This window comes from Thalassophryne amazonica, chromosome 9 (assembly GCF_902500255.1).
Source record: "Thalassophryne amazonica chromosome 9, fThaAma1.1, whole genome shotgun sequence".
Classification (NCBI taxonomy): Eukaryota; Metazoa; Chordata; class Actinopteri; order Batrachoidiformes; family Batrachoididae; genus Thalassophryne; species Thalassophryne amazonica.
This window is the reverse complement of record NC_047111.1, coordinates 69612380-69637266: the sequence shown is the minus strand read 5'-3', so window position 1 is coordinate 69637266 and position 24887 is coordinate 69612380. Positions and strand designations below refer to the sequence as shown.

The 24887-nt window shown below is 40.0% G+C and overlaps 1 protein-coding gene across 1 annotated transcript; it reads left to right on the top strand.

Moving 5' to 3' along the window:
* rab38b (RAB38b, member of RAS oncogene family) lies at nt 1-21381 on the top strand. The gene is made up of 3 exons (XM_034178328.1): nt 1-286; nt 10038-10315; nt 20312-21381. The coding sequence occupies exons 1-3, from the start codon at nt 58-60 to the stop codon at nt 20459-20461; spliced, it is 657 nt and encodes a 218-aa protein (XP_034034219.1). The 5' UTR covers nt 1-57; the 3' UTR covers nt 20462-21381.
* The last annotated feature ends 3506 nt before the right edge of the window (nt 21382-24887 follow it).

The window sequence follows — 24887 nt, the reverse complement described above, 5'->3', positions numbered from 1 at the left end:
TCGACAGGAATCAAACTCGCGTCGGTTCTGGCTTGAGTTTGAGGTCCTACATGTGGAATGACGAACCATCTGTCGGCCTCCAGCGGAATGCAGAGCCTCCGGAAGGAGCACATGTACAAGGTGCTGGTTATCGGAGACCTGGGGGTCGGAAAGACCTCCATCATCAGGCGCTACGTCCAGCAGACTTACTCCAACAACTACAGGGCCACCATCGGAGTTGACTTCGCCCTCAAAGTCTTAAACTGGAACTCTGAGATAGTCCGCCTTCAGTTGTGGGACATTGCAGGTGGGACTGTAAAGAGGTGCAATACTTGTAGGATCTCATGCTGAAACTCTGTGGAAATGTGGCTTTTCACAGGGCCGTAGATAGATTTTTTTTAAGGGGGGGGGGCTGTGTGCAGTAATACTAGTTGTTATTGTAAATGAGGCTGTAACTAATGATTATTTTCCATAATCTATTAATCGATAAATACTTTTTTCAATTTATCACACAGTTATGTCCTTAAAATGTCAGGAAATGGTGAAAAATGCATCAATGCCTTTATAAAGCCCAAGGTGATACCTGAAGATGTATTGTTTTGTGCACAGTCCAGAGATTTTCAATTGACTATGGGTGTAAAGAAACTAGTAAAAAAAGTTGGAATCAGAGAATTCATATATATATATATATATATATATATATATATATATATATATATATATATATATATATATATATATATATATATATATATATATATATATATATATATATATGAATCAGTAATTAATTAACCATTCAATAAATTTACAAGTATTTTGATAATAAAATAACTTAAAACAAATTAATTAGTTGTCAGAATAATTGTAAATGCATTTAATAGTTGGTTAATAACTAATTATTGCAGGTTAATTATTGCAGCATTGCAAGCAGCAATGCTTATTTTTTATTGATTAATCTCTTAATAATTTGTTTGATTAGTTGATTGTTGTAATGATTATTTTTCCAGATAATTCATACATTATTTTGTAATGTAACTACTTATAACTTTAATCTAATGATGATGTTAATAGCAAAGGTTAATGCTAAAAGCAATGTACATGCGTTAGCATGTAGGTGGTGTCACTTAGCGATTGGCTACACAGCACACAATATCTTCAGTTTTCATGAAGACTTCAGAGCAGTGTTTGAAACTGCCATGTTTCAAAGTTTTTGAAAGCTTTGTTTAGGGCCCCTTCACAGATAGTGCGAATTTGGTCGATTTGTGCATAAAGTGAAGCAGGAATCGTGTGCAAAATGTGTAAAATTGCAGCTGCCACGTACACCTGTTGCTACAACTATGTGTGCACACCAGTGGCTGAAAGACAGAGTGTGTGCTGTGCAAGCCCATCGAACCCTCTTGCGGCAGGTGTTGGCAAAATTCCAGGTGACATGCACGAACATCTAACACTGCTCGCATGGCACTTAGAAAATGTATGGCCATTTGCACTATTAACACGACAACAATCAGCTGACAATCACTGTTGTGTTGGCAGTGAAATTTGTCTAAGTGCCCAACGAGTGTGGCTTTGGTGTGTTTGCTGAACTGACTGCAGACAGAAGCGGCTGTGGCGATCTGCCGTTCTGGACATCCCAGCTGGACAACACGTACTGTGTTTGGACGGTCATGGACTAACAACTGCCCACTGTGTCTGCTTGCTGTCATCACGTGGACATAAATAAAAACATATATCGCTGTGGTGACAGGCTGCAGTAAGCATGCGCACGCTGTAGCCCATTGACAGACTACCCCCAGGTTGAAACGGACCGTTAGATCAGAACACGCAGGGGGTGATCTGACTTTCATGTCACCCACGTGAGCTCTGTTCCACATGATGCGGTGTCAGTCCTGCGGCCCGCCAGCAGGACACGCGTGGGGGCCAGCTGGACACGCGCCAGCAGATGTGGACATGATGAGATGAGTGAACTGCTTCTCATTCATGTCATTTTATGACTGTACATCTGTGACCCTGGGTCAGCTACAGAGGAACAGATGAACAGGATCATACTTGTATTGCCTGCTTGATAAGAATGATTCAATATAATGCTGTGTTTTTATATGGTGTGTGATTTTATTATTATTTTTTTTTAAATACGTCCATGTCCTTCTTGATATCAGGCAGCTTCCTGCACCTTTCACAGGCCAGTGATGGTAGCTCAGTGGTAAAGTTTCTGACTGGCAACCAGAGCTTTTGGAAAGTGTGGGTTTGAATCCCGTGGATGACACGTATTTTTTATTTTTTTATTTTCACAGCAGCTGCACGATGTGGTTACACATCGCACTGCTGCTTGCACTGTTTTCCTGTGTGCACGAAACCGCTGCAACATGTATTTAAAATTTTTTTTATTTATTTTTTTCTTCACAGCAGCTGCATCGCGCAGCTGCTGGCATTGTGTTCCCATATGCATGAACCATCACACCAGCATCGTGGACGCCTGCCCATCGGCGCGATGTTTTGTGGTGCGCTCATATGAGCTGTTCTGATGGGAGTTGCCCTGAGTTGTACATATTCACACTATGTGTGAAGGGGCCCTTAGAATTTGCCGTTACTAATTTGCACCATGAGTGAAAGTGTCCTTGACAACCACACCTATTTATTTTTGAGTTCTGGTTTACTTACATGTTCTGTTGTATATTTCATCTCCTATTTGCCCAAATATACAGCATCATGTTTCTCTCTGCAATTGCTTCCTTAACTCCACTCATTAGCTGACGCTAATCCTTGGGATGTTACATAGGCGAAGCAAAGTTGATTTTGGGATAGATTGGGTGCATCAAATTTCAGCACAAACGAATCTGTTCATCTTCATTATTTTCTTTTAATTTGGCAACTTACAAAATAAGAGCATTTATTGTTTTTGAGTTATTGTCTACACAAGCTAGCTGTGATCAACTTGCTCACTCACTCACTCGCCCACTCGTGCATTTTTGCAATCTAAGCCCTACGCTGTTACCAGCACAGGGAATATTCCACCACTCTTTACTTAACAGCCATATGATCCATCAAAGAAATCTTATTCCTGTCTTTTAATTTTGATGGTTTCCAGTTTTCAGGATTGTAAAGCTAATTGGATGGTTCGTGTCACATTGAAATCACAAATGTAGTTAGAAATCTAGATGTAAATGGTTTGGAGGCGCTTGTACGCACTCTAATGAGGCTGGCCTAGTTGTCATAATGGAATTTTAATTCCAGAAACGTTCACGTTGTAAAGAATGTACAAGTATTTCAATTTAAAGAAAAAGTCTAAAGAAAACCTATGTGTTTTTTAAACTTCCTGCAAATACTGATGGTTTCAGAAGATAAAACTTATCTTTCTATGAACAGAGGCAGATATTTTTTTTGTTTCGTTTTTGTACAGTCACGATCGCTGCACAACTCACATGTGCAGTATCACTATGAAGGAGGTTAAAGGATGCTGACATGTTTCACAAACTGTCACTCACATTGTTGCGTCAGTCAAGGTAAGTCGCTGCATCATGTGAATAAGCCCATGTGAGGAAGATTTAAAGAGCAGTCACATGCGTGTCACTGGAGCCTTAAGAAAAGCACGCGAGACAGAGAGAGAGAGAGAGAGAGAGAGAGGAAAAAACACTGCAGCATTACTGACTCACTCGCCCTCGTGCAGGCACATGGTTTGTGCGCTTAATTTGGATAGCAAATAAAATTATACGTGAGACATCTCTGCTGAATAGAATTCCTCATCGGGTGGAAGGTGCTATTGTGTCATCGGTTATGAAGTGGTAACGGCTGACCTGAAATAAAGCTTTAAGTTGTCAGTTTTAATGAATGACAGTGGGCCATGTGACGTGCCGCACAAAACAAGAAGTTCTGTCAGATTTTCCATTTCCTCTTATAAACATGAGTAATTCACCTTCGTCAAAACAGTCTCCAGCAAAGCTATAACTCGGTTCTCAGATGTTAATATTTGCTCACTTTTAGGCTACAAGGTATTTTATGTAAAAGGAGTGAGCTGAACACACAGCCATGAGGAGTTTCGTGATGACAGTTGGTCGAACCTGCTTCTCCGTCGACAAATTTACACTTTTGATTATTACCCAAGACCATCAAATATGGCCATCGGGTATTGCAAAAGCTTTTCATCCATCTGTCTGACAAATTCAAAGATGACTAATCTTGATGTTTGTTAAGAGGTTTAAAAAGTCATATTCTACTATAAAATGATCCATTTAGTTTTTGAGTGACGCGGGTGACAGCCAATCAGAGTAGAGCTGCACTGTGACATCAGTCGCTCGTCTCTTCAAAACCGCTACGTTTTCTGTGTTTATATACCTGTTTCTCATATATTATGTAAAAGCTAGTGAGAAATAAACACTTATAAAACTGAAAACACTGTTTTTGGGACCTATACTTAACAAAAATATAAACGCAACACTTTTGGTTTTGCTCCCATTTTGTATGAGATGAACTCAAAGATCTAAAACTTTTTCCACATACACAATATCACCATTTCCCTCAAATATTGTTCACAAACCAGTCTAAATCTGTGATAGTGAGCACTTCTCCTTTGCTGAGATAATCCATCCCACCTCACAGGTGTGCCATATCAAGATGCTGATTAGACACCATGATTAGTGCACAGGTGTGCCTTAGACTGCCCACAATAAAAGGCCACTCTGAAAGGTGCAGTTTTGTTTTATTGGGGGGGGATACCAGTCAGTATCTGGTGTGACCACCATTTGCTTCATGCAGTGCAACACATCTCCTTTGCATAGAGTTGATCAGGTTGTCAATTGTGGCCTGTGGAATGTTGGTCCACTCCTCTTCAATGGCTGTGCGAAGTTGCTGGATATTGGCAGGAACTGGTACAGGCTGTCGTATACGCCGGTCCAGAACATCCCAAACATGCTCAATGGGTGACATGTCCGGTGAGTATGCCGGCCATGCAAGAACTGGGACATTTTCAGCTTCCAAGAATTGTGTACAGATCCTTGCAACATGGGGCCGTGCATTATCCTGCTGCAACATGAGGTGATGTTCTTGGATGTATGGCACAACAATGGGCCTCAAGATCTCGTCACGGTATCTCTGTGCATTCAAAATGCCATCAATAAAATGCACCTGTGTTCTTCGTCCATAACAGACGCCTGCCCATACCATAACCCCACCGCCACCATGGGCCACTCGATCCACAACATTGACATCAGAAAACCGCTCACCCACACGACGCCACACACGCTGTCTGCCATCTGCCCTGGACAGTGTGAACCGGGATTCATCCATGAAGAGAACACCTCTCCAACGTGCCAAACGCCAGCAAATGTGAGCATTTGCCCACTCAAGTCAGTTACGACGACGAACTGGAGTCAGGTCGAGACCCCGATGAGGACGACGAGCATGCAGATGAGCTTCCCTGAGACGGTTTCTGACAGTTTGTGCAGAAATTCTTTGGTTATGCAAACAGATTGTTTCAGCAGCTGTCCGAGTGGCTGGTCTCAGACGATCTTGGAGGTGAACATGCTGGATGTGGAGGTCCTGGGCTGGTGTGGTTACACGTGGTCTGCGGTTGTGAGGCTGGTTGGATGTACTGCCAAATTCTCTGAAACACCTTTGGAGACGGCTTATGGTAGAGAAATGAACATTCAATACACGAGCAACAGCTCTGGTTGACATTCCTGCTGTCAGCATGCCAATTGCACGCTCCCTCAAATCTTGCGACATCTGTGGCATTGTGCTGTGTGATAAAACTGCACCTTTCAGAGTGGCCTTTTATTGTGGGCAGTCTAAGGCACACCTGTGAGGTGGGATGGATTATCTCAGCAAAGGAGAAGTGCTCACTATCACAGATTTCGACTGGTTTGTGAACAATATTTGAGGGAAATGGTGATATTGTGTATGTGGAAAAAGTTTTAGATCTTTGAGTTCATCTCATACAAAATGGGAGCAAAACCAAAAGTGTTGCGTTTATATTTTTGTTGAGTGTAATAACACCTTTGACTTTATTTAAAAGACATTTAACAAAGGTTAGCATGGTGATGTCACTTCTTGGTGTAGCTACTTGCTAACAGCTTCATTTCTGGTATATTTTGTAAAAGCTAGCGAGAATTAAACACTTCTAAAATTGAAAACACTGTTTTTGTAGCCTGATAACTCCTCTGGAGTCATTTGTAAGACATTTTTGGACGTTAGCTTGTGTGCTAACTTTTGTTAACTCAAAGCTAACTTCCTATGTAGTTATATTTGTCTCATTAATAACTGCAAATGCACAGAGGGTGATCTACAAATATTACTTAATTTGCACAACATGATTAACTGATGATTTGTGCAAAATGTACGTAAGACAGTAGGATCTTAATAATTAATTAAACAACTGCAAATTATAAAGAACGGTTTTTCCCGTACTGCACATACTTAATGTTACCAAACAATACATTTCAATATAAAGTTAATTTAGCATAATAATGTATGATAGATTTGTGTCAGTTGAAGCTAGCTTTTCAGTGGGATAACTGTTTACATCTTTCACTAGCATGGAAGCTCAGACTTTGTCAGTCATTAAAGGATACCATCCTACATAACATAACTTTTATTGTGGGCAGTCTAAGGCACACCTGTGCACTAATCATGGTGTCTAATCAGCATCTTGATATGGCACACCTGTGAGGTGGGATGGATTATCTCAGCAAAGGAGAAGTGCTCACTATCACAGATTTGGACTGGTTTGTGAAGAATATAAAAGTTATATTATATTATATAGAATATAAAAGTTTTAGATCTTTGAGTTCATCTCATACAAAATGGGAGCAAAACCAAAGTGTTGCGTTTATATTTTTGTTGAGTGTAGAATAGAATAGATGTTTATTGTAATTGCATTTCTGCAATTAAATTCTGGTGGCACTTTCCAAACAGCTATACACAAAAAAACAACCCCACAACAACAGCTTTAAAAAAACCGAACAGCTTCACAGGATGGCAAGACCTTCTTAAAATACCAACAAAAAGGTGCTTAATAAATTTTTAAGGTGCTTAATGCTCGGTGAGGTAGGATAGTTTCTGATAGAACAGACTACTATGTAACAAATTTTTATTTTTGTTTTGTTCCTGGGTACACAGTGTGTTTACCTAACCTGTTATGCCTTAAATAAATAGAAAATAGCTGTTATTCCACAGAAACTTTGCTTCTGTGATCAGGACAATAATATTTTGAAATTTGTCTGTTTTCAAGAATATTCTCGATTCGCCTTCACTACTACTGAGTAGTCTTCTAGAATATTCTTGAACTGCTAGAACTGTCCAGAATTTTCTAGAAGTTTCCAGAATTATCTAGAAATTTCAAGAAACTTTTAGAACTTTGTAGAACGTAAAAAATAAAATAAAATCAAAGTTTGTGCTGAATGTAGTCATTTTTCCACAGACTTTAGACATAAGCATTTGAAATATAACACTTAGAAGCCAGGGACAAAAATTGTGTTACATAGTGTATTGCACATGTTGATATCCGTTACTGAATGTCTGTGTTTGTGGGAGGGGGGCGGGGTGGGGTGATGGAGGCTACAGCTCTGGGGAAAAAGCTGTTCCTTAACCTATTAGTCCGTGTCCTCATAGTGCGGTACCACTAGGAGGAGCAAACAGGGAATATCCCCGGTGGTTGTTGTCCTTGCAGGTGGCCCGTGCCTTCCTCTGCAACGCTCAACATACACAGAGTCTAGTTTCGGGAGCTCAGCTCCTACATTCCTCTGTGCTGTTTTCACCACCGGGAACAGATCTTTTCTGTCCTCTGCCGTGCAGCTGCTGTACCTCACTGTACAGCCCTGACAGAGGATGCTCTCAATGGTGCTTCTGTAGAAGTTCCTGAGCGGCTGTGGAGCCAGACCAGCCTTCTTCAGCTTCTTCAGAAAGAACATCCTCTGCTGGGTTTTTTCACCAGGTTGTGGGTGTGTAATGTTCACATCAGATCCTTGGTGATGCGGGTGCCAAAGAACCTGATTGAGTCCACCCTCTCCACCTCTTCTCCGCTGATGTATAGTGGGGGCTGTGAGACTGTCCTGGTCCTCCTGCCACCATAGTGTCATCAGCAGTCTTTATCAGGGTGTTGGAGGAATGAGTGGGGACACAGTCTTGGGTAAAGAGAGTGAAGAGTGCCAGCCCTGCGGTGTGCATGTGTTCATGGTTATGGTGCCAGATGTCAGGTTCTCCATCCTGACATTCAAAGGTCTGTTGACTAGGAAACTGATAATCCAAGAAGCTCTTGTTCTGAAGATCCAGCCTCAGGATCACAACTAAAGAAGTGATAGAGTTGGAATTATCAGGCAGAAATGTGACATCATCTTTCAGTGAGAACTCCATCACGGTGGCAACAAAGGATGAAGCCATGAATTAAAAAGCCATGTGAAAAAGATAGATAAAATATTACAGTTCACCATCATGACAAAGACCAAGCCTTTTCTAAACAAAAAAAGAAGCAATTTTGGATTTATCCTTCATCTTCTGTTGACAGTGTTTTCAACTATGGTGAAGTATAGAGCTGCAATCATTAGTGACATTAATGACCTGAATATCCTTGAGTTATGGGCCAAACAAGACATTTGAGAACGGCATCTTACACTTGGGAAACACTGATTGACTTTTTTCACCATTTTCTGATATTTTATGTATCAAACAATGAGTTGATTAATCGAGGAAATAATTGACAAATTAATCCATTCATTTTCTAGATATATCCACTTATTCCAGTTAACCCATAATCCAGTTCCAGGGTTATGGGAGAACTAGGGCCTACTTCGGCAGTCACTGGGTAAGAGGAGGGAGTCACCCTGGACAGGCCATCACAGGGCCAAATATAGACAGAATAAAGGTGCACTGACACGTGCATGACTTTGATTCATGCATTTGCATGACCTGTGTCGAGCAAGAGAGTAAACTCGTCTTTAACGGGTGTAGACTGAACGTGAGAGGGGCACCGGCGCGTGCAATTGCGCAAAGAGAATTTTGAAATGTTTAATAAATCCTTCACACATAAATGTTGTGCCATGTGGCACGATCTGCTCGCCAACATGACATGCTGTCTATCAAGTAGAATAAAGAAGAAGTGAACAGAGCAAGTGGTTGCGTCAGCAGATTGCATCAGAGCACAACTTGTCTGGAGGATTATAACAAGATGTTAAATCTATCATAAACATACCTTAACAGCTGCAGACAAGAAGGAAAGAAAATGCAACTGTTTTACCAAGCCATGACAATGTAAACATGACAAATAATTACCTTTTTAGACGGCTCCAAATGCTTTCTCCAGCTCATTCAGCGTGCACATTAATGGAGCGGTCCTCTGTGATTCAGGAAGCAATTAGAGCCATTTTCAACAAACAACTTGTAGAGAAAATGATTAATCCGCTACAAAATAATTATTTTATATACACAGCGTCCAGTGCAGAGCGCGTGGCAGGCCTGGAACAAAGCACGGCCCCCAGCTGGGAACACAGCGGGTGGGAGCATACCTGCGTGCAAGTATGTGCATCAAAGTCATGCACGTGTCAGTGCACCTTAACACATTCACACTCTCTCAAACCTATGGCCTATTTAGAGTCACCAGTTCACCCAATCTGCATACCTTTTGAAGTGGGAGAAAGCAGGAGCAGCCAGAGGAAATCTACACAAACATGGGACAACGTGCAAACTCCACACAGAAAGGACCAAGTCATGAACGAATCCAAGATCTTCTCGCTATGAAGCAAACAATGTTAACCAATAAGCGACCGTGCTGAGTACAGATTAATAAAAAAAAGTCATCAGTTGCAACCCTAACGATGGACTACTCTCAATAAAAGTCTCAGCTATATATTGTATAAATGCCGTCGCATTCATATTCTGGGTTTTCAATGGCAGGTGGGTAAGATTAAGTGGCATTAGCAGGATGGAGTTGCTGTATTTTACTGAGTATGTGCAATGTGGCAGTAAGACAGCAGGAATGTAGTGTCTCATGGAAATGGAGATGCAGACAAACAAACATATTGTTCCCTCGCAGATGAATGAAGCGCTCTGTCTGTGTCTATTTATTACAGGTCAGGAACGGTTCGGTAACATGACACGAGTATACTACCGTGAAGCCATGGGGGCCTTCATAGTATTCGATGTGACCCGGCCCACCACCTTTGAGGCGGTCACCAAGTGGAAGGAGGATCTGGACTCCAAGCTAATGATGGCTAATGGACAGAACATTGCTACTGTGCTGCTGGCTAACAAATGTGATCAGGGCAGGGAGATCACCAACAATGGAATCCATATGGACCAATTCTGCAAAGACCATGGTTTCATTGGATGGTTCGAGACCTCTGCCAAGGTGAGGACACAGGTGTCATTGATTTCACTCTGCAAAGGTGAAATTGAAATGAACACAATATTTGTGCCTGCTGTAGCTTCAGTGTGTTTCTGTTTTGGTTTTGGGGCTGAAATTGGGAAACTCTGGATGTCACCATTTTAGCAGTGCTTAACTCCGCCTAGCTCCCAGCCAATTTATAAATTCACTGTTTCACAGTTGCGAATCTCACGCCATCTTGCGGTCCATGACTCATGCAAGAGGTCAGTTTCAGTAGAGTTCCGGTTTTGGGCACAATGTAAACACACCTTATGAAGTGTGGACAACAAGACAACATCAGGGCATGGCAGAAGTTCATCACAGGTGCTACAACTTTTCTAGATAACCCTCTCAACTTGAGAGAAAGTGTCATCATCATAATTGCTCGTGAACTTGCTGAATCAGTACTGTCCACATCCTCGCTAGCCATTGTTTACATGGCTTTAAAGCGCGGAACCCTGCTGGCACCGCGTGGGCAAGAGTTGGAGAGTTGGAGCATGGGTAAGACCTGCGTGACCTTGGCGGGATGAATGAAGCCTGAGCATGTCCCGTCTCGAAGTTCCAAAACAGGTTAAGACTAACACACTTACTTTGGTTCAGGTGTTTCATTAATGCATATTTTTGTGTACTGGTTGGTGGGCTACATAACGGGTGGTTTAGGGCGGTTACAACATGACCAGCATATTGCTTCAGTGACTGTTGCACCATCAGTGAATCTACTGCTACCAAGTTACAGATACCTGCTAACAGTGCTAATATGCATATTAAATAATACTGAAATTTCACTCAATGGAAACACTGGAGCACAGACGTCTTACATGCTCCATTAGTACAATGAACTGCACAACAAACCATATTATCTCAGATATTTTTTAATAAAATGCTCAGAATGGACAGATGCAGCCAGTCCAAAGCAGCTACCAGCCACTTCTAGCAGCGTCTACTAGCTGTCCCCTGGATTCTCAACTTCATCTTGCTGCTGTTGGCTCTCAAAGCGATCACACCCATAATTATTTATAACTTGGTGGCTTAAATTATCTCATTATGATGAGTTACCACTGTGTGGTATTCAGAAAGCAGACAAGACTAATAGGTTTTCTGGTTAGTTAATGGATCTGTGCCAACCTGTCAGTGTGTACCAATGGAAAGCAGACACCAAAGCTCCCTGAGGTGAAGCAGTGAAGAAGTGAAGGGTTTTTTTCCATGCCTATTTACTTTTATTTAATTTAATGACTGTCTTCAATTCTTTTTTAACACAAGCAGGGTGTATGGGCGTCATGAACATGGGTACTCTATGTAAGGCACATCTGAGTGTTCCACTCTAAATAACAGGAATATACTGCATTTGACTTTGACAGTATTTTTCATGATCTATGGCATAACCATGTTCTTCTTCCAGATGACAGCAGTGCACTACTACTGCACCTGATAACATCTCATTTTTAGACCAACACACCCCATGGTACAAAAATGAGTCCAGTTCTGCTCTGTATTTAGACGACATGGAAACTGGGTGTGAAAACCACAACAACAGTGGCTGTAAACAACCATTAATGCTTGTGTTGCGCTGTGCACTCCTGTTCACTGGGTAGAAGATAGAACCCTATGTGTTTAATTCATATCAGTTTGTATTAGGTTCCTCCCATAGGCTGGATCCACACAGTTGTACTGACATACAGCCACAAACTGTGCAGATGTTTGTCTTCAATCACACATCACTTGTTCACACCGCTGTGTCGGAGCAGCATGTGTGTGCTGCCACTCTTATGGAATGAAGGTGCAAAATTCCAGAAGGTCAAAGGTCATAGAGTGTAGGATCAGTCAGACATAAAGTGTCAAGAGAGGTTGACTGTGCAGACACTGAGTCACAACAGTGAGATTAAATAAATGTGACAGCATTTCATAAAACAAGAGAGGTCGATGTGAAATTTTCACTTTGGTACAAACATAGTGGTTACTCAAATTGTGCAAATTGCACACCACACAGATGCCAAACTACATTATGGGTAAACTGAGCCTGCGATCACCGATTGGTTGATTCATTTAACCAACACAAAACTTAACGTGTGTTGATTTCTACAAATAAATGTGTATTTGTAAAATATGTCATTTTTTTCATTTGTTAAAAAAAGGCATGAGCAAAACTGAAAATTCTGTTTGTTAAGTTGTAATTCAGGCAGCAACAACCATGTGATATAACCAGACGTCATTCACACTGCCATCCAGTAGATGTCAGTGTTCTGTGCATTTTGACCCATCTACTGGATGGCATATTACATACTGGCATATTATGTTACTACGCTTTTTACTTTTTTACTCTTTTACTATCCTTTGTAATCTTTTAATTTATTCTTACTGTCATTTTGCCACATTTGTAATATTTTGGAAAAAATACACTGTTTTATGAATGGGCTTGATATTTCCTGGCATCAGTGTTATGTATTTATGGAAGAATCGATCTCTGAAGGGAAGACTGTATGCTAGGAATAGTGCTTAGCACAAAATCAGCATTTTGGCAAGGGGGTGCGCAGCCAAAACAAGGGGGCACTGCACCCCTATTTCCCAGTTGAGAAAAACCCCAGCTGGGTGTTTTTCCTGCTCTGTTGTACTAATATAATTACTGATGTGCACTCAGCAGCCACTTTCTTTAGGTATAAAGCCCCTATCTCACACGGATATGCACCGCGGAAGCTTATGGTTTGAAACACTGAAAAGCATAACTTGCTCAGTGAACATAAAAAAAAATAGGTAAAGTATTTCCACCCAAATAAAATGCGTTAACCCAGCCAGAAACAGTTTTGCTGAGTCACCTACTGTAAGTGTAAATATGTTGCGTCAACATGATGAATTTGCATTACCCCTACCTAATTACCATGGTTCAGGCCAACTAGATTTGAAAAGATAAATGTAGAACTAAATGTAAATTTGGTGGGTCAACATGATGTATTTGCATTCACTGTTACTCAATTACCATGGTTTAGGCAAACTAGATTTGTAAGGGTAAATGTAACAAAAATAAAAAGTATGTCTTTTCGACTTGTCCCTTGTTTGTGCTTGGGGTCGCTACAGTAAATCTGAGGTGGATCTGCATGTTCAATTGTCTCAAGTTTTACACTGGATGCCCTTCCTGATGCAACTCCACATTAAATGGAGAAATGTGGCATAAGGGTGGGGTTTGAATCGGGAACCTTTTGTACTGAAACCAAGTGCACTAATCACTTTGCCGCCACCCTTGCCCTGTAAGTAGTTACAACTAAGTTTAAAATAGTACAGTTACATGTCAACTTAACTTTGCTGTGTTGGATACGCACAATTTATGCAGATCCACCTTGGATTTGCTGTGGCGACCCTGAGCGCAAACAAACGAGAAGACAAAGGGACTTACAGTTTTTTATGTTACATTTACCATTACAAATCTAGTTGGCCTGACCCATGGTAATTAAGTAACAGTAATGCAAATTCATCATTTTTACCCAAGAAATTTACATTTAGGTGACTCAGCAAAATTGTTTCTGGCTACGTTAATGCATTTTATTTGGGTGGAAATACTTTCCATAATTTTATTATGTTCACTGAGCAAGTTAAATTTTAAGTTGTTGCATGTTATGCTAAAACTACATGATTTGAATGTGTTCACCCATAAAACTTTATTCTATATTGTAGAAGCTACATATTAGACATGTAACATGTAACATAAAAACCAACAACACCCATGTTGTTTTTTTGAGTGAACCTGGCTCTTACCTTGGAAAACCTGAGGAGGTCTGGGAGGGTGTCCTAGTGAACTGGGATAGTCCATCATTGTGCCATGGTCTTTGGTGAAGTTTCAAGATGTTCAAAACTGATCCCCCCTAACGCAACCTTTGACATCCTTGTTTAATTTTTTTGTATGACACTGGAAACATTGTACACACTGTAACGTCACAAGAAGGTTTTGATTTTGATTTTTCAGATTTTTTTTGTGCACATTGCAGGGCATACTGTACAAGTCTGACACATTATGTCACATTGTGCGCAAGACCAGTACCGTTACTTCATCAAACAATCATAGGGGTTTAGAAAAATATCGATTCACGTCAGAATCATGATTCTTATCTTTAATGATTCACAATTGATTCAAAACTTTCAAAAATCATTTTTAAAAAAACAGCAGTTTTGATTCAGTTTTTCCTCACTGCCGTTAATGTAGAGTTGCTGTCGTGCATCCTTCTCAGCTTCCATACAACAGTTTGCGCCATGTTAGCAAGTTAGGTTGGTTCACTAGCATGGAGCAGCAACAACTTCACCCGGCTCTGTCAGTGTTAAAAGCAAGCAGTTGAGCACACTTTGGATTCAGTAATATCCTCGGTAAGAAGGAGCTTCATATGACCAGTTCAGTATGCAAAATGTGCAAAATGAAGATCAAGTATTCTGAAAACACAACAAATACTCAGTCACATTTCATACGTCATCACCCCGAGTTGAAAGAATCAAAGAGTCACAGTGGCAACACCAGGAGCTGACCGGCGCACACTGCATCACTTTAACAAACTGCCAGTGGAAAAAAACCCTAGGTCCATCATTTGTTTCATTCCAAAAGACCTGCACCTCTACAGCATTGTGGAAAATTACTACCTTTATTCATAGATTCACTTTTGTTTACATTGCCATTTTCATATATGAAAACTACATAATGTAAAACACACTTTACTTTCATGGAATAATTTGCCACACCACCTTTATTCACACACTGAAAATTGATTTTTGAATTTAAAATTGATGTTGAATAGAATCATTGACCCCATGAATCTGAAACAAATTGAATTGTGAGATGCTGAAAGATTCACAACCCTACTAGATCACACTGATGGGCAGCCATAATCCTCATACGCCAGTTTGTCATGGTGACAGACTGACAGTAGACTGGATAGATAGACTGGTGATAGACTGGATCAATAGACTAGTGATAGACTGGATAGATAGACTGGTGATAGACTGGAGAGATAGACTGGTGATAGATTGGATGGATAGACTAGTGATAGACTGGAGAGATAGACTGGTGATAGATTGGATGATAGACTGGATAGATAGACTGGTGGTAGACTGATAGTCTGGTGATAGACTGCATAGATAGACTGGTGATAGACTGGAGAGATAGACTGGTGATAGATTGGATGGATAGACTGGATAGATAGACTGGTGATAGACTGGATAGATAGACTGGTGATAAACTGGATAGATATACTAGTGATATATTGAATAGATAGACTGGTAATAAACCGGATACATAGACTGGCAATAGACTGGAGAGCTAGAATAGAATAGAGCATTTATTGTCATTGTACATATACATACATATATACATACATAAACCTGATGACCACTCTGCCAAGACAGCTTACAGAAATGCCTGCGCCACACTGCAAAGCAAGCTCCGCATACTGCAGAACGAAAGGTGGCTAGCTTTTGCGGAGAAGACACAACAACATGCCAATGCCGGAGACATGCGCTCCTTTTATGAAGCCCGTAAGACCATCCATGGGCCAGCACATCAAGTGCAAGCACCCCTGTGCTCCTCAGACGGCTCCACCCTTCTGACGGACAAGGAAACCATTATGCAGCGTTGGTCAGAACACTTTGACCTCTTCAGTGACAAGCGCACTGTGCAAGAGTCATCAATCGAGAAGATTCCCCAGGTGGAGGTGAAATGGGAACTTGATGACCCCCCAACACTTGAAGAGATCCGAAAGGCCACCACGAAGCTGATTCCAGGGAAGTCTCCTGGCATAGATGGCATCCCAGCAGAGGTGTACTAAAATGGAGGTGAGGCAGTCCTGGACAAGCTTCAGATTCTCTTCTCCAGTTGCTGGGAAACGGAAATGGTTCCAGATGGCCCTAAAAAAGTTAGCGGACGTTACAGCTAAACCGATAACTTTTAGTATTGACTCCAGTACACTGGCATCTACTAGATGGGAGTGTGAATACCAATTGTCACACATTTGCTATATCTGCTGAATCACACTTAACAAACAGAATTTTCAGTTTTCAAATGCCCTTTTTTTTACAAATTAAAAAAAGACATATTTACAAATACAGATTTATTTGTAAAACCAACACACACGTTACAGTAACTTGTGTGTTGGTTTATACATATAAATAAACTGACCAACTCATTTTCCCATAATGCCTTTTGGCATGTGTGTTTGTAAATGCTCAAACCTTCAAAATTAGTGCATTACTTTAAAACGAAAACATAAAGCTGATATTTTCACTTTGTAAAAACGACAGGTGACGTTAATTTCAATAACCTGTCCAGAATTAGTTTGTTTAAAATTTTAACCATAATCTGCCTTACTGTGCATGTCTCCTGCGACACATCTGCAAGACTGTCTGGCTGTGAAAATAAATGATCTTTTTTCTTCACTTCCTTTCTCTCTGGTAGCCAGGTCTCTTCTGCTGACAGAGGAGTGAGCTGTACCTCTTATAGCTGTCTGTCTGCTACAAAGCCAGTGTTGCCACAGTTACTTTGAAAAAGTAATCCAATTTACTGATTGATTACTCCTTGAAAAAGTAACTTAGTTACTTTACTGATTACTCAACTGTAAAAGTAACTAAGTTAGATTACTAGTTACTTTTTTAGTTACTTTTCCCAGCTGCCGACAACAACCCTCTGCCACCTCAACATGACAATGATACTTGTTTTGCCAAAACTCACTTTATAGTCACCCTTTTTTGACTTCAATGAAAATAAATACTTGTTTTATAAAAAGTAAAATAAAGACCTCTTTCTTGACCTCATATTTAACTGTTGACAGCACTGTAACAGTAAAACTTGCAATTTCTAACCTACATTGCTTATAAATGTAACTATTAAATTCTTTCTAACATTTAAATTCTCTCTAAACATTTTACTTGTCGAAATTATTATTATTATATGTAGTATTGGTAGTTGTAGTAAAAAGGCTTCAAAACTGGACCTTTAATCTTGGGGTGTTGTGGGGGAGCACATCCCTGCCCCATTCCACCTGAATTCGCCCCTGCTTTGGCATTTGAGCACAAAGAATGGATAACATTTATTTATGCAGAAAACATGACCAGATTTACAGGTAAGAAAGTTTTATTGCATTTTCACATCGTGTGGTCCTCAGAAAGAGAGTTTAGGTGCATTTGAGTGGAAAATAGTGTTAGTTGTTGACACGTCGCGGAGGATCAGCTGTTTTTAGCGAGCAGATATGGAGTAGCTCAGCTCAGAATTCTAAATGAAGGAGAAAAAAAGCATAAAAATGCCTTTGTAAAGCTCAGTGCAGGTGTGCTGTTGTCACTGCGCTTTAAGAGGTGTGGGCGAGTCGTAGCTGCTGCAGAAAACCATGAAAAGCTCACAGCTCGCTGAAAGTGGGCAGTTCAGTCGAACCCCGACCCCCTGCCCACGGACCAAGTTTAATGCTGCTATCGACCCACAATGCAAAAAATTATAGTAACGCACAGTGACTTGGAGAAGTAACTTTAATCTGATTACTGATTTGGAAAGATTAACGTGTTAGATTACTTGTTACTAAAAAAAGTGGTTAGATTAGAGTAACGCGTTACTAAGTAACGCATTACCGGCATCACTGTACAAAACACATAACAGGCAGGAACTAAAATGTATGATTTCAGGCTTTACAAATGTTTTTAACTGTTCATTCACTATGTCCGCAAAAAGATATTAGCGGTCTACAAGTTATCGTAACAAAAGTTAGTGGAAGTTAATTGGTTCGCTGAAAAGTTAGCTGAAAAGCTAATCAGCTAACAAAAAAGTTAGGTTCACTAATTAGCAGTTAGCGGATTTAGCAGAACCGTGCCCACCACTGGTGATAGACTAGATAGATAGACTGGCGATAGATTGGATAGATAGACTGGCGATAGATTGGATAGACTGGTGATAGACTGGAAAACGTCCATGATTGCTGTCCGTAAACATGACCACAGAACTTAAAGTTGAAGGCTGCTGGTCTGGTTCAGTGGTTGCCAGTGGGACACGCTCCTACACCTGAGCAGAGATGCTGTTTCACATTGTAGGGAGAGATACGTTTGAGCTGTAATAGGTTACAGACTACTTGTTACTCTGTAGAAAATGTAATAAGTAATTTAACTATTTTAATTAATCCGAGTAATGTAACATTACTTTTAGTTACTTTTGTAACAAATGTTTTAAACTGGACACTAAAGCAGAACAATCTTAAAAATATAAATTTAAACCTGGCAGTGCAGACCTGACTGCAATTACTGTTAAACGTTTACTATAGTTCTTCAATATGACTTGATTTAAGATTTCATGATCACCTGCAGAGAAAGTCTGCTCCTCTCCTGCATCTCACAGTGCCCCATCTTTTCTGTCTGTCAAGCAACAGCATTCCGAACAATCCCATTGTTATACAGCTAAAAGTTGCCAGATTGTAAAAACAAATTCCAAAAGTTGCAAAATGCAGTGAAAAGTTGATAAATTGGTAACAGAAACAGGTTGCATAGCATACAGGATGTGGAATTGGAAATTCAAAATATGGATCAATCAAAAATAATCAAATCCCAGCGACTTTTGGTGACCCACATTGTTCTGAAATATACCTGTCCTGCGCAGCAAAGATGTAGACCAAAATAGGTCTAATGAATATTTTACGCAGTACTTTTTTATTTTTCCAGTTGTAATTCCTCTGTAATAACGAACATTTTAAGTAGTAACTGTAATTAATATTTTTTTCTCAATAACTGTAATGGATTACAATTAGATTTATTCTGTAATTTAATTACATAAATCCATTATATATGCACCTAGTTTCTTCCTACGCTGCTGATCAGAATCTGATACAGAATCAAATTTATTACCAAGTAAGTTCTCACATACAAAGAATTTGATCTGGTGTCACTGGTGCATAAACAACAATAAAAGAAAATACTTCTGGAAGAAGTAATTGGTGCATAAATGACAATAAAAAGAAAAGGAAAAAAAAACTTCTGTAAGAAGTAAAGGAGTCAAATAGACAAATGTGGAAAACTAAATTTACTGTCAAGTAGATACAGTGGAATGGCGCTGTGCAGGCATGCAGATGAACAGTTAGGGATGATCAGCCTGTACTTTGTGGGAGTGGGGGGCAGGATAAATTACTGTGCCTTAATTGAGAGAGTGGCGACATGATGAGTCAAAAAAGGTCACGTGACTCATGGTGCCATCTTGGTTCCAAAATAGCGTTCGCTGTAATCTATCTGCATGTAAATCCAGCTATTTTATTTATTAATTTGCTGAAAATGCCGGGTTGCTGTGCATTTGGAGGCACAAATAGACACAACAAGGGCTTCAAGATGTACAGATTCCCTTCAGATCCAAACAGATGAAAAATTTGGGAAAATAAAATCAGCTGTGTGGGATGGAAGCGACTCCATCGTCAAAGCTTTGAGAGGTAAATTTATTGTTCAGCCCCATGTACAGTAAAACTCACCTAAACCGTCATCGTATAAACCAGATGGTGCCATACAAGGCGCTCACTTCATATCGGGAGCAATAGGGGATTAAAGACCTTGCCCAAGGGCCCTTAGTGATTTTCCAGTCAGGCTGGGATTTGAACCGAGGATCATCTGGTCTCAAGTCCAACACCTTAACCACTAGACCATCACCTCCGGTCTCTGGCATCATTTATAAGTCTACCTGTGGATGGAAAGAAGCTGTTTTTGTGTCTTGAGGTTTTAGTCCTGATGGACCTCAGCCATCTCCCAGGGGAGAGGGTAACAAAAAGTTAAAGTCCTGGGTGAGAGGGATCGACCATTATCTTCCTTGCTTGCCTCAGGGCCCTGGAGGTGTACAGGTCTTGAAGGGATGGCAGATTGAAGTCGATCACCTTCTCTGCTGTGTGGATGATATGCTGCAGTCTGATTAAATATTTGCTGTGAATAATAGGCTTATCATTGTATCTAAATGATGAGAAGATGGCTGTTCATTAATATGAGTGGTGGTTTGCTTCTCTCCTTTAGGACAATCTCAACATCTGTGAAGCTGCACATTTCCTGGTAAAACATATCATGTCCACAGAGTATGACATCCAGAAATCTGTCATCCCGGACACCGTCTCGCCTAAATTTGAGCCAAGCAGGCAGACAAGCTGCTCTGGCTGTTTCAAATAAAACAGTTTGGAGAAGCAGTCAGACAGCCTGATGGAAGCAGTGACCAAAAAGAGACAAAAACACTAAACTGACTTCCAAGGAAATACAGGTACTTTTTGTCCAAAAGCACAGGTGAACAGTTTGAATGTGTTTATTTATGTTCTTGTTGCCGTCACAAGAAAATCAGGAATGCTGCAATGTCACACTGACTCAGATGTTTCAGTAAATTCTCATACTGTGTTGTTAAAGCTTTTGGCAGAGGGTGCGAAGCACATAAACATGTTTTATATAATGTACTCATCTCTGCTCTTTGCCATCAGCATGAGGAGGATTCCTTAATCCATCTATCCAGAATGTTTTTGCATATCTGTATATCCTGCATTTTCCAAGCATATTTGGATAACATGTTAGCGGGTGTCTTTTCATGCTTTTGTGAATGACCCAAAGATGTTGGTAAGTGGACACTTTCAGTGGACTGACACCAGTACATGCATTTTTCACACTTTGTTTTTGTTATATTTTCAGTAGTTATAGGTCTGTTTATTGTCTCTGCAAGTTTTTTGCTGATGTCCACGAAACCCAACCGAATGATAAATGAACAAGTGCAATCAGAGATTTCTGATAAGTACTTTTGACGTAATCCTCAATATCTGACAAAGTGAAGCGTACAAATTGAAATCCTGATCCAGAATCTGGATCTGGATCACCTCCAAAATTCAGTGGAGTCTTCCATGGCCTAATATCTATCTATCCATGGTGAAAATTTGGTGAGAATTCAAAGCCTATATAAAGTGATATCTTGATATAGAATCCCGATGCGGATCTGGATCACCTCCAAAATTTAATGGGGTCTTTCGTGCCGTAATATGCATCTGTTGTGAAGGTTTCGTCAAAATCCGTGCAGTAGTTTTGACGTAATCCTGCTAACAGTAATCCTTCAAAGCCCATATAAAATGAAACTTGATCCAGAATTTCGATTTGGATCCATATCACCTCCAAAATTTAATGGAGTCTTCCATGGCCTAATATCTGTCTGTGGTGAAAATTTTGTCAAAATCTGTGCAGTAGTTTTGATGTAATCCTGCTATAAATCACACAGACAGACAGACAGACAAATACATAAATAAATAAACGCCAATGATTTTATTACGTCCTTGGCGGACATAATAAATAGTGCTACAGCTTATCTTAAATTTCGATAACAGTTGCGCATTTTGGATATCTTAGAATTTGGTGCACATACAGCCAAAGGTATTCCAAATAAAACTGGGTATTGGGCTGTCATGAATTTTCAATATGTCATCCATGGCAGCCATTTTTATATCAGCTAAGGACGTAATAAAATCATCGGTGTTTATTATTTTTTTTATTTGTCGGACTGTTAGCAGGATTACATCAAAACTACTGCATTGATTTTGAAGAAAGTTTCTCCACAGATAGATAATACATCATGGAAGACTTCATTAAATTTTGGAGGTGATCCGGATCTGGATTGTGGATCAAGATTTCACTTTATATGGGCTTTGAAGGATTACGTCAAACTACTTCTCGGATTCTCACCACATTTGCAACACAGATAGATATTAGGCATGGAAGACTCCACTGAATATTGGAAGTGATCCGGATCCAGATTCTGGATCAGGATTTCAATTTGTACACTTCCCTTTGTTGGATTGTGATGATTTTGTCAAAACTACTTCATGGATATTCCCCACATTTGCACCACTCATTGGTGTTAGGCCTTGGAAGACTGCATTAAATTCTGAATGTGATCTGGATCTTGATCTGGATTCTGGTTCAGGATTTCTCTTTATATAGGCTTTCAAGGATTACGTCAAAACTGCTTCACGGATTCTCACCAAATTTGTATCACAGATAGATATTAGATATTATATTGTGCCAAATCAACATGCCGCTCCATATTATACCCGCTCTGGTGACCTCGAGCAAAAATGTGTGAAGCCAAAACAAAGTGGACCCAGTTAATATTTACTATTATCAGCAACTTCTCAGTTACTTCACTCATTTGCTATTACTTTTAAAGTTGTCTTCAATAAGTTAGTGAAATTTATTTATACATAGTACCCTTTTGAACAGCAATTTTAATGTGCGTTACAAGAAAATAGATAAAATAATAAATAAATACATTAACAAAACACAATAAAAATAAATAGGACTAAGCAAAGCCGACCCTGAAAAGGTGGGTTTTAAGCTTATATTTTAAAGGTTTCCACATCATCTACAGATCTTAAGTACAGTGAATATGCATAAGAGTTTGGTGGCCAAAACCTCAAACTCTGTTTGTTTTTAGCCTGGACCAATAATGCACAGACCATCTCTCGTTATAAGACATCCAAGACATACGGATGTAAAAGTTCACTTAGGTAGAGAAACATTTGATCTTTCAGAGTCCCAAAAGTGATCACCAAAATTTTAAACTGAATTCTGAATTTCATGGGGAGCCAGTGTAGAGAAGACACAATTGATGTCACTTGGAAGACCTTGCAGGAAGCCTTGTGGAAGCATTTTGGACTACTTGAAGTGATCCTGAGTTGATTTGCGGAGGTAGAAAATCAATGAATTGCAGTAATCTAGATGTAATGAAACAAATGCAGTGTATGATCATTTTTGTTTCAGATCATGATAGAGCATGATTAAGAAGGGCAATGTTCTGTAATAGAAACACAAAACTCTATGAGAACTGACAAAATTAAGGATTAGTCAACTATCCTCCCTAGATTTCTGACATTTGATTGAATGATCGAATGATGAATGACAGCAAAGCGTCTCAATCACCTTCAGGACAAAGTTAGCTAATGCACAAATAGGAACTTTACTGCATGCTTCCAGGTAGAAGCATGCACCAAAAAAAACTAAATAGGTCCCAGGATAGAACCTTGAGGCACACCTCGGGGTATAATGGCAGATGAGGACACAAAATTAACAGTGGTGACTGAAAAACTCCTGAGAGGCAGGTAGAATGAAAAACGCTCCAGGGCTGACCCAAATATGTCCACCTATCTAAGATTCTCAATCAGGGTACAAAGACCATTTGTGTCAAAAGCTGCAGAAAGATTCAGTGGTATAAAAACAGAATATTATCTTGCATCACTGAATGCTAAGATGTAATTTGAAACTAAGTGTGCAACTGACAAAAATCTGACTGAAGATCATTATGTTCAGCTGAGACTTCTGTAAGCTGTGTGGCCACTGCTTTTGTGAAACTGTTGAAATAAAATGTAATTGTGAAATTGGTCTACAATTCTTGGGGAGGGAGGGGTCAAAGTTGGGGCTTTTTTTAACAGTCTTATAAAATAAGAAGATAAATAACCAGACATTAGAGATCTTGTAATTATAATAACACGTCATTCAGTTCCTATTGTGATCTCAAACTAATCTTAAAGTTTAAGTTACTTTGAGATCACAAAGGGACAAGTCTGGTAAATACAGGTCTGCTTCAGTCTTCTCAAGCAGAAGTTAGCAGGGTATTGTTCTCCTACACATCCTTTATCTTGGCCTGGACTGATGTCTTGCGGTACCCAAACATGTCCTTGTAGATGTACTGATTGACTGTTTGACATTCTGGTAAAACTCGAAGTGGACTACACCCTTGGTGTAACAAATAAAATAACTAACTGTTGCATTGACCTTTGACGTTATTGCTTCAGTTTCCACTGGCAACTGTCACATAGTCTCAGTATCTTATTCAAAATTCCATGAAAGAGCAACAACTCTCCCAAAAAGGTGGCGTGGTTTGTCCATGAACTGCTTGGTAATACCTTGACAGATGCTGACTCTTCACTCTTTCTGGCCATCAGACAATAGTTTCTGGACCATCTTTGCGCTTGAAACCTGCATTGTTTCTGTCCTTCACTGGACTTAAACTCAACCTCTGGTGTGGGAGGTGGAGTCTATAACAAGGAGGCTAAAACACAAGGGCTCTAGTGACTGAGTTAGATTTACTCACAACGTTGCACCTGTTGGATACTGTTACATGTAAACCTTACAGATGCCGAGAAGTTTCATGTTGACTTTCCAGACAGCATCCTTGTTTCAAACCCCCATAGCAATTAACTGCGCCATGAGTCGTCAATCTGGGTGCACCATCTGCTTCACACACTCCATGTTGTCAGATTTTCTCATTGCTGAAAATTTTCCAGACCATAAATTGTATTCAGCCCCCATCTGTCCCTTGTTGAAGCTCTGTGCATTTTAAATAGTGTATACATGACATTGATTCATCTTCATGGACCTGCTGCAGAATTACTAATGATTTGGAAGGTATTTTGTCAATCTTCTGAACTTCTGATTTGTTCTCTGCTCTAAGATATATATGTCTCAGCTAGACCATCTGTAGAGGTCTGGAAACATGTGCTGGTGCTACACATTACCGCATCCACTCCACCACAGAACTGTGTTGAGTACTGGCAACTACCCAGGCAGACAA

Bases quoted from the DNA above. Each gene is read 5' to 3' on its own strand.
- rab38b (XM_034178328.1), top strand. From the start codon at position 58: ATGACGAACCATCTGTCGGCCTCCAGCGGAATGCAGAGCCTCCGGAAG. The intron at 287-10,037 runs GTGGGACTGTAA...TATTTATTACAG, and splicing joins TCAGTTGTGGGACATTGCAG to GTCAGGAACGGTTCGGTAAC. The intron at 10,316-20,311 runs GTGAGGACACAG...TCTCTCCTTTAG, and splicing joins GGTTCGAGACCTCTGCCAAG to GACAATCTCAACATCTGTGA.